The sequence below is a fragment of the Corylus avellana genome, chromosome 2, assembly GCF_965113065.1.
Source record: "Corylus avellana chromosome 2, dhCorAvel1.hap1.2, whole genome shotgun sequence".
Classification (NCBI taxonomy): Eukaryota; Viridiplantae; Streptophyta; class Magnoliopsida; order Fagales; family Betulaceae; genus Corylus; species Corylus avellana.
The window spans coordinates 23401567-23417493 of NC_142491.1; the positions used below are offsets into that span (position 1 = coordinate 23401567).

General features: G+C 35.4%; 2 protein-coding genes across 2 annotated transcripts; both read right to left on the reverse strand.

Annotated features, from left to right (window-relative positions):
• Positions 1-969: 969 nt before the first annotated feature.
• Positions 970-2664, reverse strand: LOC132178087 (endochitinase-like). Its single transcript, XM_059590544.2, has 3 exons — positions 2164-2664; positions 1920-2070; positions 970-1527 (listed from the first exon to the last, which is right to left on the reverse strand). The coding sequence occupies exons 1-3, from the start codon at positions 2588-2590 to the stop codon at positions 1158-1160; spliced, it is 948 nt and encodes a 315-aa protein (XP_059446527.2). The 5' UTR covers positions 2591-2664; the 3' UTR covers positions 970-1157.
• Positions 2665-13103: 10439 nt separating this feature from the next.
• Positions 13104-14090, reverse strand: LOC132168246 (uncharacterized). The gene is made up of 3 exons (XM_088512657.1): positions 13858-14090; positions 13587-13806; positions 13104-13487 (listed from the first exon to the last, which is right to left on the reverse strand). The coding sequence occupies exons 1-3, from the start codon at positions 14088-14090 to the stop codon at positions 13104-13106; spliced, it is 837 nt and encodes a 278-aa protein (XP_088368783.1).
• Between the last annotated feature and the right edge of the window lie 1837 nt (positions 14091-15927).

The window sequence follows — 15927 nt, forward strand, 5'->3', positions numbered from 1 at the left end:
TTCTTTTAGTCGTTCAATATATTTATATCCTTTATATATATACACGCACCTAAAGAGATTAAGCATTTTTTTTCTCAAAAAAAAAAAAAAAAAAAAAACTTGGGGCACATTTTTCTTGTAAATTAAATACGTATATATTTCATTTTGAAATGAATATAATGAGTTGGTAGTTGCAATTATATAGGCATAGTATTTGGCGGTATTCCTAATATGGTATGTTCTTTTAATGGTCCTAAATTAGGGGGGTGGTAATTTGTTTTCCCTTGTCGGATTCCGGCTATATTGATGCATAGATATAAGATTATATACATCAATTCTAATACAATCTATTTAATTAAACAAATTAGATCATTCAACTATAACCCGCTAATTTTGTGTTAGGTTTGTATCGGGTTTGCAAGCAGTATAAAAAATTGTCAACCCTTATATCAAGAGTAGGGTTCGGATTATGTCGAGACATGGGGGTATAAGACTATATGTATAGGTCAACTATAAACGGGTCAAAACCCTCACTCCTATTCTGCTAACTTCGTGTTAAGTTCGTCTTGAGTTGACGGGCTGTGTCAAACTATATAGTCTGCCGGGAGGGCAAGGGCCTAGTTTTGTCGCAATAAGCTTTCCTTTATTTCTCTCTTATAAAGCATATGGACCATCTTGTGCTTCTGGCCAGCCTCCTACACGAAGGCCATTTCCTAGCTTTTCTTCCACATTGTTCTGTGCAGGTTCCTAGCAAGAAAGCTAAGGACAAGACAACGAAGGTGTTGCTCTGGTCCTTCTCGATTTTCCTTGAGTAAGTTTTATTCACATGGGCTGCTTGACTTCCCCAAGGACTACAACATGCGATTTTCTTGTCCGTTTTGTGGAAGACCGAAGACAAGTGCAAAAGATATGGCAATATATTTCCAGATGATATTTTCCAATTTCAGAATTGCATATGCACTAATCTGTTTGAATGCTGGACATAACATCAATACAGTTGATCTGGAAGCTACACCTCCGAAATTCAAGTTTATTAATAAAACTCTTGACTTCTTTATTCAGCTGTAATGTAGAAATTTTCTCACCGAACAAGAAAATCTCTCCAATTACATAGGGTTATATTATTGTCTCCTTAATTATTATACGTGCTTTGGAGTCATAGCAGCTAGCTAGCTAGCTTAAGCAAAAGGCCTCTGATTGTAGCAATCTAAGTTGTCCCCATAGCTTACTCCCAATATGTCACAGTACCTTTTGTAGAACCCGATCCTATCAGCCACTTTATCATCAGCACCATGCCCACATTCCAACCCACCGTTGATTATGTTAGTGATCACACCATAGCCCGGAACCCGACCAGCTGACGTGTCCGCAGCGGACGGTGTCCATTTTCCGATGATGACATCATGGCTAGACGGCTTGTTTCCCTGTGGGGTCATCCAAAACCATATGGCTGTCTTGAATGATATTGTTGCGTCGGTGGCTACCAAATCTGGATTGCTTATGAGATCAACTCCAATGGCTTTGCCTGCTGGCCCGTAGTTGTAGTTGCTGTCAAAGTCACCGATTAAACAATCAAAGTCGTCAGAAGTCTACGGGGTCAAAGTCTATGATAATATTATATGTAGGGGTTGTTAAACAAATCCAACACAAAATTATCGAGTTAGAATTAATAGGTTTGACCCGTTTAATTAAAGAAGTCGGGTTAAGGTTGACTTTATATAATTTTATACTCATGATTCGACAGGACCTGAACTTGACACATGATATATATTAAGGCTAACAATTGTTGACACAACATACAAACCCAATACGAACCGTTAAAGTTTAGAGATTTGATCCGTTTAATTAAATAGATCGAGTTATGATTAATTTATATAGCCTTGTATGATTGTATCAATAATTCAATGTGATCTAATTATATGTTAAATTCAGAGACTTATTGAGTGAGTTGAATCGGACCCCGGCCATAATATTGTTTGCTGGCAGCACACGACCATTGACTAGACGGCGTACAGTAGGTTTGCTTGTTGGTTTCCGTAACAAAGCAATAACCCCATGCATATGGGCCATCTGGTGCACTTGCCCATCCTCCTACACCAAATTAAATTTTTAATAGTCTTTTGCAATTAAATTGAACAAATTAATCCAACAAACAACAAAATAAAAGAAAAATTGGTTACTCACCTGTGGTTTCATGAGAGGTTTGAGCCAAGAAAGCTGCAATCTCCCTTTTACGTGTATTAACATCACCATTTGTGCCAAAGCCACCAAAAGATCGTGTAGCAGCGATGAAAGCATTGTATGTGTAGAATCCGTTGCTTTTGCATCGCCCGTCGTTTCGATATTTAAGCAACTGGTCGAAAAGAGAGCTGCTGATGATGCTGCTGACATCGCTGCCGCCACCGCTAGGTGTCGGGGATGGGGTTCCACCAGTTGTACATTGGCTCTGGCAGCCAGACCCACAGTAGTCAGTTGAGCTGCCACAATAGCCATACTTGCTACAACACAACCCATTTGGACATACAGCTCCACCGGCCTGACTTCCACATTGTTCTGCTGAGGAGGTTCCAAGCAAGAAAGCTAAGGAGAGAATTAAGGTATAGGCCTTCATTTTTTTGTCTCTGAGGATGTGTATGATTTGTAGAAGAGAATGGTGGGTATATAATATAGCGTTATTTACTGAGTTTTCCTTGACTATTCTATTCAAAATGGGTTAGGTGAGCCTCATGATATCTTAATTTCGAGGATAAGAAGAATTTTTGACGTTTTGATAATAAAATATGAATTCCAGCTTCCACTTGCCACTAATTTCCCCCAAGTGATATCTAGCCCAGTTGTTTCTTACGCTTGCTACATTCGAAGTTTCATCTTTTATTTACAGCTGTGCAATTGTTATATAACTTGACGATATCAGTAAAAATCAACTATAAAAAAATAAATAAATTTATAATTGATATTCACCGACATATCATCCCAATTAATTGATTTGTCCCCACCACAATTAACTAACAATTCTTCTTCAGCTAATCCAACGGTTTCCCCACCACATACTTGATAGGTGTCTAGATTGCATCACCCCAAGGACATAAAGTCCCTATCAACTTGGAAAATAACATTTGGCAAGCATTTTTCCTCTTTTTTTTTTCTTCAAAAATATTTTTTTTATTTTTTATTTTTCGTATTAAGAAACAACTTTCTTTATTTTATCTTACAAAGATTTAAAACTATTTATATTACATTAATTAATTTTTATTATTAATTATTTCATAAAAAATAAAATAAAACTTCGCCAAACATACCCAATACTTTCCCAAATACTCTTAAAAAAAATTAAAATAAATAGAAAGAAAGAAAACCTGGATCCCTCCGACCATGAGTTAAATTGTGGGGGGCACCTTAAGTCAAGCTCCAAGTCAAGGTCAATGTCGTCTAGCACTCAGTCTTTACGCGTAATTCGGATAAGAGCGTAGCCACTGAAACGATGGCGTACAGAACCGGTAAAATTGACCTACATACGTATTGTACCTAGACACTGTTTACCTTTTGACCGGTTGCCAATGTTGACCCGCAAACTTTGGATTTTCAACTTCAATATTGAGGAAAATTTGACCATATTGTCCTTGTCTTTCTCTTCACACCTCGACACTCACTTCACTGCCCCACAGAACTCGCTACTGCCCTTGAACTGATGAACATGGGCATCTACCTGTTTGAAATCCACAATTTTCTGTTCTCTACACAAGTGGAAAAGAATTCAATGATAATTTTCTCCTATAAGTGAAGTACTTTCCTTCTCCCAAAACATATAAAATCAACTTTTTCTCCAAAATCAACCACATCAATAAGAAACACTCACAGAGCTCTGGCCATGTTGAGAGCTTCTCAGAATCCTCAAAGAAAATCGACACAACCTCAACCACAAAATCTGGGTTGTTCTCATCTTGCACTGGTCGTCCAAAAATCCCTTTTCACCACCAACAAAAACCCCTCATTTAGAATTGCTCTAACGCCCAAAAAAATTGAAAGAAAGAAGAAAAGAGATCAGTTTAAATTCCGTTTGCTTCAATGGAAAAAACGGCTAATTTTCCGGGAAAACTTCAAAGCCTCCATGTGTTTTTGATCAAGTTTAAGCCTTTCAATATGGAAAATTCATAGCACGTCTTCAATTATCTTCTGGGCAGTATCTAGTATTCACTCTATTCCTCCGGGCAAAACTAATCCAATAAAAAAAATACCAAAATCCTAGAAAAAAAAAAAATAATAATAATAATCCTAAGAAACAAACAGAGGCTTCACAAAACAAACCCACCTAGAGATCCACTTCACCCAATCATATTTCAAACAATCTCTAAAAAGCTGCTCTCTTTACGTAGAAAAGCAGTGTGTTCAAGCAACTGCCTCCGCAACTGGCTCATAACGTCCATGGTCGCTTTCTGCGCCAACTGTGACTTTTATCAGTCGCCAAGAATGACCACAAAACGATGCGTGGCACTAAACCAGACCTCAATCTCACAGAGTCGGAGGGTTTTGGCAAAGGTTGGCTTTGGAGAAGACTCTGTGAGGGAGATAGAGACCGTGCGCTGGAAAAGGAAATAAAAGGGTAAAAATGTAATTTTAAAAATTGGGTTTGATGGGTCACGTGTTGGAAGGCACCATTACCCAAATTGCACAGTATCTAGGTGGGCACATCCCGGTTGCCAAACACCCCCGTACAGATGCAAATTATGATTTTAGAATATGATCCACATTTGCTTTATATATAATTATATAAATTTGTTGAGAAAATTGATAATTAATTGGTAACCAATTTTCCACCAACCCTTTATACAAAAGACAAGTTTGGAAAGAAAACACACGAGAACACACACTAATCACACACGTACACAAAGTTTACGTGGTTCGGCAATATGCCTACGTCTATGGGGCGTGATCCGGTCTCCTTCTTTACTATTGAGAAATATTAAGTATAATAGTACAAGCCTGAACCGCTCAAGTTTAATATCCCAAACCTAAGCCCTTAACCCCTTGTACACCCCACTCAACTGTCCCTCTCAAATTCCTAGTAAAAAAAAAACTTTCTATACTTTGTAAATGCCACAAAGTGCTCTCACCAATTTGAATTTTCCGGATCCACCTTAACCAAGGACTGCATGTCCTTTTATAGAGGCTTAATCATGAAAAATAGGAGAACAATTTTAATCCAATTGCTACTGGGAAAACGAAATCATCATGAATACAAAGTCTTTTCTATGATGAAGATAAGCATTGCAGCCCACATGTTTATCAACACACGTTTTCTCCAAAAAATTCAATTCCAGTTGTTCTTGAACTCCTTTTAAAACTAACATTATCTTTTTATAGATAAATATGGCTTGAACCCATCAACTTGAATATTGATATTTTCCAGCAATTATCTTCACACTTATTGACAATTTGAGCCATTATCAACAAAATTAAATTCATTGAAACGACATCATTTTAAATTTGATAGGTTTGTAACCTTTTCGGTTAGGTTATTTTCTACTATCATTTCAAAGTCATTTTCACCCCTCATAACCACAACCCTGTTTTAATTTTTTTTTTATTTTATTATTATTTTTTTTATATTTGTTGGATTTGTAATTTATTTTTTCGAATTTTTTTTTTATTTTTTATTTTTATTTTTTATATTTGCTGGATTTGTAATGTTGTTGGATTTTAATGTTTGGTAAATGATCTTCTAATTAGTTTTGACTTAATTGTCTTATATTATTATTATTATTATTATTATTTTCAAACTTTTTTTTCCCGACTCCAACTATACATAGATGATACAAGAAGCTAAATAATGTGTGAAATTAAAATTTCATCACAAAATGATTAGCAAGTTTGATATGAATAATATTATTCAATTATAGATAATGCTTTTTTGCTTTTACTAAAAGCAATAATTACAACTTCAAAACGCTTATTACCTCATATGCGAATAGCGGATAATAACTGCATTTATTAACCGCATGGATGCATATAATAATTGCATGATGCGGATACGGATACCAAAAATATCCGCATTTTGCGGATATGGGTATTGCTAATAACCGCATCCTCATCCGCATTTTCACTCCTAGGTACAACATAGTATATGTGACCCATTTAACGTGTAGGATCTAGTCGATTTCCTTTTCTCTTAATTGTTTTTCTTTTGAGTAATGTTACACGCACTTCTATTTTTTTACTCTCACTCTAACACATTATTAAGTGATTCCATTCTCACCATTGGATCAAAATCCAATAGTAATTTATCATAAATTCAATGGTGAAAATGGGTGTCATCTAAAAATGTATAAGAGTAAGAGTAGGAAAGTAAGAGTACGTATATCATTACTCTTTTCAAAATACTATTTTGCCATATGACCAAGTGGATTATGTAGGCTAAATACACTACAAAAAACTTCAGTATTAGTAACGTGTCTGCTGTTCATTTCTTTTTGCCACGTTACTATTTATTAACGTGTCAATTTGTAACTCGTTACTAAATATGTTGGTAACATGTTAAATTTGACACGTTACCAATTGCTAACGTGTCTAACTAATTAGTAACGTGTCAAACTAGCATGTTACTATTTTTTTTTTCTTATTTATTATTTTCATATTAATAAAGACACTAAAATATTATACTATTAACATTATATTAGTATATATGAAAATGATTTATTTAGTTTTCATAATAATTCCATTATATATTTCATAATAATATATACTAAAGAAGGTAAAATTTACACCTTATCTAAAAGTAGAAAGCATTCCATTTATTGCTTAAGTATAAATTCTTCATGTTACTGAAGTATATAAAGCTTTCCATGTGTTCTTGAATAGCTTCTTAATTTGAAAAGGGCTCCCGCTTACTCATTGAATGTTTTCGTTGAAGATATAATTTCTTGGAACTGAGGTTTATTCGTTTTTAATTAAGTAATTAAGTACGTACGTAACTCACAGAACAATTTCTTTACCTGTCAAATTTCTTCCACCGTGAGAAGATCTGCTTGAGCTTGTATGAGCACCTCGCCTAGCTGTCCAATTTATGTGACTACTAGAACCTAAGACTATTAAGTATGGTTGCCAGTATAGCAGATCTCATCACACACTGCTACACTGGACATACTGTTAACTATTTTGACCTTACAAAAAACAATATTTAACATTATCGAAGGAAAAATGTACATATATATAATCTAATAAAAATTGGTATGATTTATAAGATTTAATCATATTGGCATTGGGAATTGGTGTGATATATATAATTTAATCATAAAATCATACCGATTCATATAATGACTACCACATATATATACCATGCATGACGCTGTGGCTTGAATCATATATCTCTGATGAAATGATTAGCATTATAAATTGATTAATTGGTAAACCATAGATATATTTATCATATTGTATTGATAGTTACACTATTCAAATTAATATAACAATTATGAAGCGATCAATCGACTTACTCCCAATGTTATTAAAAATAAATAACATTGTGATTTTTAGTATTAATATTATATATATATACACACACGGAAATGCTTGGTGTTTTCCTAGTCTTAACATTGTGATTTTTAGTATATATATATATATACGCGTAGATCATATATATGCTTCGTAATTTCAGATCATTTTGACATTTTGAATGGATTATCATTGAAACTATGTATATAAACTCAGGTATGTGTTGGTAGTGTAGATATAATGTTGAAGTTGTTTATGCAACATTTATACACGTCACTAAACCTGAATATTGTTGAGTATGACCTTCGTATACTTTGACATTGCTAATCACTTAGGATTTGATGATTGCTGATTTAGTAATGTCCAAATTAGTAACACGCCGCACACATTACTAATGTTTCGTTACTAATCAAAAAGTTTTTTGCAGTGATATTAAACACCAACATCCATAATAGTTTCAAACAAAATACATTAATATTTACGACCAAAATACAACCAACTTCAATACAATTAGGTCCATACAATCACCAACCCCATGGCCTAATGGAATGAATTTACAATATAACATGCTCTTATTTATATGAGAATCATGTTAAATACAAATAGACTTCTACACTAGCTAGGTTAGCTGGGTGATAGTCTTTAACTATAAGTAGACATCAATTGTAAGTCGGTGATAGTTTTTAAGTGTGACTTAGTGATATTCGTTTAACTATGACTATTATTCTTGAACTCCATGATATACTCTAACATTTGTCATTCCATCTCTGCTACCCTGCTAATTGAGCCACCTACTGAGCATCTTCCTAGCTGAAATAAAAAATAAAAAATAAACTAATCAACATAAACTTAGTAAGTAATGATTCCAATACTTTATTTCTTTTATGTTTTGAAAATAATTTTAATTTCTGGTGTGTTGTCGCTGGCAACCAAAACTAAAACCTATACTTCTAAAAATACATGTAGTAGTGTGAGTAAGGGTCGTTCCCACGGAGAATATTTAACCTAGTTTTATGCTAGGTGAACAAGGATGGGGGGGGGGGGGGGGGGGGGGTGGTGGAGAGGAGGTTTGAGTATAACGAAAACAATTTTAAGAAGAACAACTAAGGAACAATTCATATTAAAATATCGAAATCAATCTAAAGAACAAACATTGGTATAAGTCAACATCCACCATCAGAATTTTACAACTGACATCGATGCAAATATATATCAATTCATACTTTGAATATTCACCGTTTGAACTATTTTCCTATCTCTTCTTAGTCGCAGTTAATTAGAAAACAAACGATCTAATTAACTTTAACTACTAAACAACCCAAGACAAGCGCTAAAGGTTTAATCTAGTAGCAGCCTTAAGAATTAAAGAGATTGATGAAGTTAAAAAACTCAAGCACAAGCGGTTGCATTTAATTTTGTCGAACATTCTTCCTACGATCTAATATTTTCTGACGCAGCAAATCATTAAATCTTTGTTGCTTCATAAATTGGAGGGATCAAACAATTACAGATTTGATATCTAACCTAGTAGTAGATTGAAATGAATAATAAACTAGTAGGCCTCCTAGTAATTAAACAAGATAATCATGAAAATAGGCACAGAAGAACATCTGATACTCAAATCATAAATTGAACAATAAAAACAAATTAGATCTCACAGTTTTATTGATTCCGAGGCTTCCGTTTCCTTCGACCAATCATGAAAGTTTAGCCGCATAGGGCCATGATTAAAACTCAAAGGAGAAGTTAGAGAAGAGGGGAGAAGATGCGTCTCTAGTCTGATGATTCCCCCCCTCTTTATACACATTCATGCCTCATATTAGAAGCCTACAAAATCTCCTAAAAAAAATATTCTAAATATTATCCTAAAATAACAATATCCAAATCTGACTAATTAAGGAAAATATTAAAAATAAAATAAAGTCCTAATATAACTAGGAAGGTGGTATTTTCAACTGGAACTTTCGTGCACCAGATTTGAAAACTTCCGCAAATAAACCGCGTCAGATCCGTATATTAGATTTGTATGCTAAGGAACGCTCCAGAACGTCAACAGTGTAGGTGCAGCAACTTAAAGCCCGATTTCTACTTATATGCATTCAGTATCTCTCAAAACGTAAACCATAAAAGTTGTAGATCTTTTTCTTGGTGTTCCATTGCATCTGGAATCATCTCAATCGAAGCTTGTATGAGAGAGTTATGCCCAGATTACAAAGCGATATCGAAACTGTCCAAAATTGCCCAATTAGCTTTGTTTTGCATTTAACACCTCCATTTGCATCCTAAATCAAAATAAAAGAATAATGAGTACATTTAGGCACCAAATAAGTATAAAAGACTAAACATTAAGGGAGAAAAATATAACATTTTGCATTCTCATCAATTTCTTTTCAAAAACGTTTTTTTAGCTTCAACCTCCCACAACTCCTTAGTAATTTTTTTTTTTTTTTTTGGAAAAATATAAAAAAGCCCCCTAAACTAACAGCTATTTTCGATTTAGCCCCTTAATGTTCCAAAAGTGATAAAGTAGCTCCCCAAACTACCAAACATTTGCATTTTGGCCACTCCGTTAGTCAAAACTATTAGTCTGGATGGAAACTGCAAAACGACGTCGTTTGGTTAGGGGTAAGTTACTAAAATGCCCTTATATGATTTTTTTTTTTTTTTTTTTTTTTTAAAGGAGCAAAACGGCACCATTTTGCTTAGGGTTCCCTTACCCTAAGCAAAACGGCGCCGTTTTTGCTTCGGGTAATAGTTGTATATATACAATATCTTGATCGTCTCCTTCACGCAGCCCCCGATTGTCTCCTTCACGCAGGCCCCCACACGGTGTCGTCTGATCATCTCCTTCACGCAGCCCCCGCATGGTGCCGTCTGCCCGATCGTCGCCTTCACGCAGCCCCTGCACGCTGCCGTCTCCCAGTCCCCTGCACGCTGCCGTCTCGCAGCCCCAGCACGATGCCGTCTGCCCGATCGTCTCCCTCACGACTCACTCACGCGGTCGGTCCCGTCGTCCCGTCGTCAACGATGGAGAAGTTCGCCGGCGAAGATGATGCGAGTGGCTGTGTACTGTCAGTGGGAAGTTCACCGGCGAAGTCTACCTCTGCGTGTACGAAATGCCTATGTGGAATTGAATCACGAGTGATGACTTCTCATACGCAGAAAAATCTTGGTAGAAGGTTTATTGGATGTGGTAAATACAAGGTGCGAATTTAGGTTTTAAAAATTAGGGGTTTTCGATTTTTTTTCTTTCTTTCTTGTTGCTTTTCTCCATTTGATTGAATTTTGTACAGTGATTGCTAGTTTGGATTTGTGAGTCTCTTCTAAGAGATGTGTTACATGTTGTGTAGCCAATGTTTTTTTGTGGGTTCCATTTGTGGGTCTCTGCTTTTTTGTGGGTTCCATTTCATGTTTTTGATGATGACTACTTATATTAGACATTTTTCATTTGATTCTGTGGTGAGAATAGAAGACTTAGGCCTCCAATAATATGAATTTGTTTGAGTAGGTAAGCTGCCAAAAAATGAAAGAAAGAAAAAAAAAAAAAATAGAAGAAAAAAAAATAGAAAAAAAGATATTTGATGAACATATTCATCTACTTTTGAAATGCAAGACCCCATTTTCTGAAACCCGTTCATCACTTTGTATCCCAATAGCATATTTACTTTGTGGTGTTATTTGCTTTAGGACCATCATATTCTTGCTGAAAGAATGTTGGACAGTGGCTTGTTATCTTTTAATAAGTAAAGACACCACCTTTTTCTCCATTATGTGGCGTTTGCTTTTCATGTAGATTCTTGCTTCAAAAAGAACCTTGATGAAGATATATAACCAGCATTGTTTTTTTATTTATTTTTTATTTCTTCTGTTCATAGAGATATTTTTGGACCAATTAGATTTGCTTTAAAACAAATCAATTAGAGCCAATCCCATCATTACAAGAGAGACATGGCATTCTAATGATTTGACAATTAACCACTCAATTATATATAAACCAAATCTCCTCAAATTCATTTTGATACTCACAATTAATACACATAGTCATAAGTTTAATTATTATCCTCTTTTGCCTTAATAATTTGGTTAATTGCTTCTTGAAGTTTAATGACATTGTTTTTATGTACATGATGAAAACGTATGTAATTAGACTTTAGAGGGAGGTCAACTTTGTACATATTCCCCCATTCCCGCTCCCAATAATAATAATAATAATAATAATAATAATTACATGGTATATATTCCCATTCCATGTGACCATTTTAGCTTTCTCTGTCTCTTAGAGCAGACATCAATTATTTATTTATTTATTTTTCTAAGCAAATAAAGATAATGTTAATTATAAAGGTGGGTCTTTTGACTTTTTTTTTTTTTTATTAGACTTAGGGATGTCCATTACCAAATAAGGTCGGCCTTGTTTGATAAAGTTTTTGTGTCTCTTCCATTGGAGTATTGGAAAATTGAAGGAAAACCATGTATAGAGATGTAACTGTTTCACACTCCAGAAATAGAAATAGTTTGAAAGCTTAGAAGGTCTCCTTTTGTTGTTGTCTGTTTTTTTTTTTTTTCTTCTTTTCTTTTTGACTCTCTGAAATCAAATAACATGGAAGAACTCCATTGTGAATTATATTACACTCTGTTTGTGAATTGGTTAGTAATTCTCATTTATGAAGTATGCAAAACGAAGGTGATTGTGGTTGTGATTTTTTATGTGGGTTGACGAAGAAGCTATGCTCTCTATGTCACAGTTTGATGCCCAAATAGCTGATCAGAAGATAGGTTTTGGAGCTGAATTGGCGAAGTTGACGTTGTAGATTGCTACTGAAAAGTGCAAAACTAATAGCATCGTGAACTAATTGCAATGAGTAATGACATTTAAACAGATTATCACTTACTGTTTCAGCATCAATGGTTGGCTAGGGAGTTGGGGTCGGACCATGTAAACTTCGACCACTATCATGTTGTACCTATGATAATAAACTTGTCAAATATTAACATAATACAATATATATAATGAACAGGAGAAACAAAAAAAAAGAAAAACATGTAGTAACTCACCTCATGTTGTCTTGCACTATTGCCTCCTCTCCTATAATTCATTGCCTCTGTTTTGTTCCGTGGACATGCTCTGCTATTGTGTCCAATCCCTCTGCATTTGCCGCATCTTATCCTCACTCCACCCTTCCTCATACGGTATTGATTAACCGGCTCTTCTAGACCCCTTGTCCTTACTTTTCTGGGCCTCCCTGATTGTATTCTACTTCTAGGGGGTCCACTTGGTCGTAGTTAGTCTTCACCCATTGGTCCTCTCCAGGCATTGGATACACAATGTCATCATAGGTCTTTTTATACATCTCGATAGTATACCAATCATCTACGTAATCCTCGGGGTTTGCATTAAAAAACTAAATTGCAGACATTGCATATGCACAGGGGATTCCTGTCATGTCCCACTGTCTACAGCCACAAGTTTTCCTTAACAAATTCATAACATATTGTTTATTATTGTGGGCTACTTCGTATAACCCAGCCCCAGCTTATGTGTTGTAGCAATGCCCAGCAACCTGTCCAATTTTGTCCAATTTGGCAATAACCTTTGGACATAGCCTACCAATCATGGTGCGGATGCCATCCCTCTTCACTTAATCTCTCTTCATCAACTTCTTCCTTATGAATTCCAGCATGGATATGATCGGCAGGTCACGCGCATTCAGGATGTAAGCATTGAAGCACTCACAGAGGTTGTTGACAAGTAGATCACACCTCGGGAATATATTGAACCAAGCCCTGGACCATAAGCTTGGGTCAACATTTGACAAGTAGTTGTATGCATCCTCGCTTATATGCTTCAATTCATCAATTTCCTTATGGAATTCAGCTTCAGTGTATGCTGCAGCCGCAGCCCATAACTTGTCCTTCAATGCAAGACCACGATGCCCTGCGTCTCTATAGTTCGCATACAAATGCCTCATACAAAACCGATGGTCACCGCTAGGAAGCACCACGTCAAATGCTGGTTGTAGCCCCTACAACCACAATGAATAATAAACAACACTTGGTTATCTTTTGATGAAAACAATGAAAAACAAAAATAAATAAACATAATGAACTTATAATATAGTTACCTTTTGACGATCAGAAATAAATGTCCATCCTTGTGTAGGGGGGGTGCCAAGATCTGAGACCAAAGTCTTAAGAAACCATATCCAACTGTCTTTGGTTTTTGCCTCAACAACTACAAGAGCCACTGGGTACATGTTATTATTGTCATCCGTCGAAATGGCTGACAAAAGTTGTCCCTTATAAGTCCCTTTCAAAAAGCATCTATTCAACTCAATGATAGGCCTACAACCAGCTCAAAAATCTTTTTTCATGGCAGCCAATGAGAAATACAACCTTTGGAAACATGCTGGATGGTCAGGTAAAGGTCTATCAACCTTCATCATCACACAACTACCCCGATTCGCTTGTCTAATGGTTTCACAATAATCCCAAAGCTTATTGTATTGCAGCTTTACTTTGCCCTGAAACATTTTCTTTGCAATTCTTCTAGCCCTATACAATTGGCAATTATTAACATCAACACCCCACTTGTGTTTCACTTCCCCAAGAATTGCCTTCAACGGCATGTTAGGTTGCACTTTAAACTTGTCAATAAGTTTATCAACAATTCATCCACATTTCACAGTCGAATTCCTATGCTGCCTTGTACAAGTGTGCTTATCATGTATCAATTTGATTTCAAATGACTCTTGATCCTTGCATTTACGACCGTAAACCCGATACCTATAACCTGGATCCTTGCATACGACAATACATTTGGCTAGGTAATTTTTTTTTAAACCTTATATCCTTCCCCTTCTTCAAATTGTTTTCCCTAATTGCTTCTCTAAAGACTTTGATTGAGGGAGACATCTGCCCATTACTCAACTGTGGATTCGACATTTCAATCTGTTAAAACTCTGTTCGCCTAGTTACACATCTGGAAATTGATGAAACCTCATTCTCCTCGTCACTTATAGGAGGGGATACAAGAATGTCACTCCGGGCCATGTTAGAGTTTGCATCATCATCATCAACCTCATCACCATAGCATTGACCCCTTCCACTATCTTTTTTAGCTCCCCTTGCATTTGCATTTTGATTATCATCCTCCACCGCCTCATCACTCTCCCCCTCCTCATCATTATCCTCATCCCCATCCTCACCCTTATTACCCTCCCCATCACCCTCCACATTACCCCCAACACCACCCTCCTCAACATTTCCTCCTGCCATGGATGGCCCAGGTAGGTTGTTATCTTCATCAAACAAGTCTGGTTCGAATACTTCTTCCCAATAAGGATCATCTCGATCAATCCTATTATTTTCACCATATTCATCATCATCATCATCATTATCGTCTTCATATTCATCATCATTAACTGCAGCCTCATCAAATGAAACAATGTACAACTCAATAACCGGTACCCCTTTATGTGCAGCAACCATTTTCAAGACATTATGATCTGATGAAATTAATTTCAAATTCCCTTGAAAAGTACAACCTGGTTGTAAGTAATACACCAGATCCCCTGACTTGTATCCATAGTTTTTTACTATACCCTCAATCTAAAAAAAGGACAATTTGTCCTTGTCATACGTCTCATCATGCACATCTACCTCACCCCCCACATATGTGCACGTAAACCCCCTATTAATCTTACCACCGTAATGCACCTCAAACACAAGCTCTCGTATAGTTATCCTAAACAATAAAAGAATTAAAGAAAATTAACAACTCAATAAAATATAAAAAAAATAATAAATTCAAGCTTACGTAAATATCAACTACTATTAAGTACAATTTAACTTTAACTAATTAATTAAAGTCACTTCACAGGAAAAATAAAAATAATAATTAACATTAAATTGTACAAGGCATGCAATCTAAAGTAAGGGAACATCTCGGAAACAAATCTAGACAATATATGGTCATTAATTATGTACACCCAATTATAAAGGCACATGTAGCTTTATATGATCATATGAGTATTTTATATGAAAGCTTCCCTTACAGAAATAAAAAATAAGAAATAAAAGATTAAAAAAAAATAAAAACATCATCATTCTTGTCAACTTCGACATTCTCAAACTTAGCAACAAAATATCACGAAAGTGAGACATATTCGTATTTCTGTCCTCTCCCATGCATGCATGATGCATATAATTAAGGAGAGATAAAATGAAAAGAAAAAATAAAAAGAAAAAGGAAACGAAGAGAAGAAAATGGTAATATTTGAATATTCAAACTCTCACATCATAAAGGAGAAAAACGTGTATATTTGGGCCACGGATGCAACTAATTCGTCGACATTTGTGTTTTTTAATGACATTTTCACTTTCTTTTTAACTTTTTCCAACATTTTTATGAAAGAGTGGTTCTAACGGCTACCAGCAAGTAGGTTTTTTAATTCAATATATACG

Bases quoted from the DNA above. Each gene is read 5' to 3' on its own strand.
- LOC132168246 (XM_088512657.1), bottom strand. From the start codon at position 14,090: ATGCCGTTGAAGGCAATTCTTGGGGAAGTGAAACACAAGTGGGGTGTT. The intron at 13,807-13,857 runs GTTGTATTTCTC...AGCTGGTTGTAG, and splicing joins CATCCAGCATGTTTCCAAAG to GCCTATCATTGAGTTGAATA. The intron at 13,488-13,586 runs GTAACTATATTA...TTGTGGTTGTAG, and splicing joins TTATTTCTGATCGTCAAAAG to GGGCTACAACCAGCATTTGA.
- LOC132178087 (XM_059590544.2), bottom strand. From the start codon at position 2,590: ATGAAGGCCTATACCTTAATTCTCTCCTTAGCTTTCTTGCTTGGAACC. The intron at 2,071-2,163 runs GTGAGTAACCAA...AATTTGGTGTAG, and splicing joins AACCTCTCATGAAACCACAG to GAGGATGGGCAAGTGCACCA. The intron at 1,528-1,919 runs ATAAGTCTCTGA...TGACTTTGACAG, and splicing joins GGTCCGATTCAACTCACTCA to CAACTACAACTACGGGCCAG.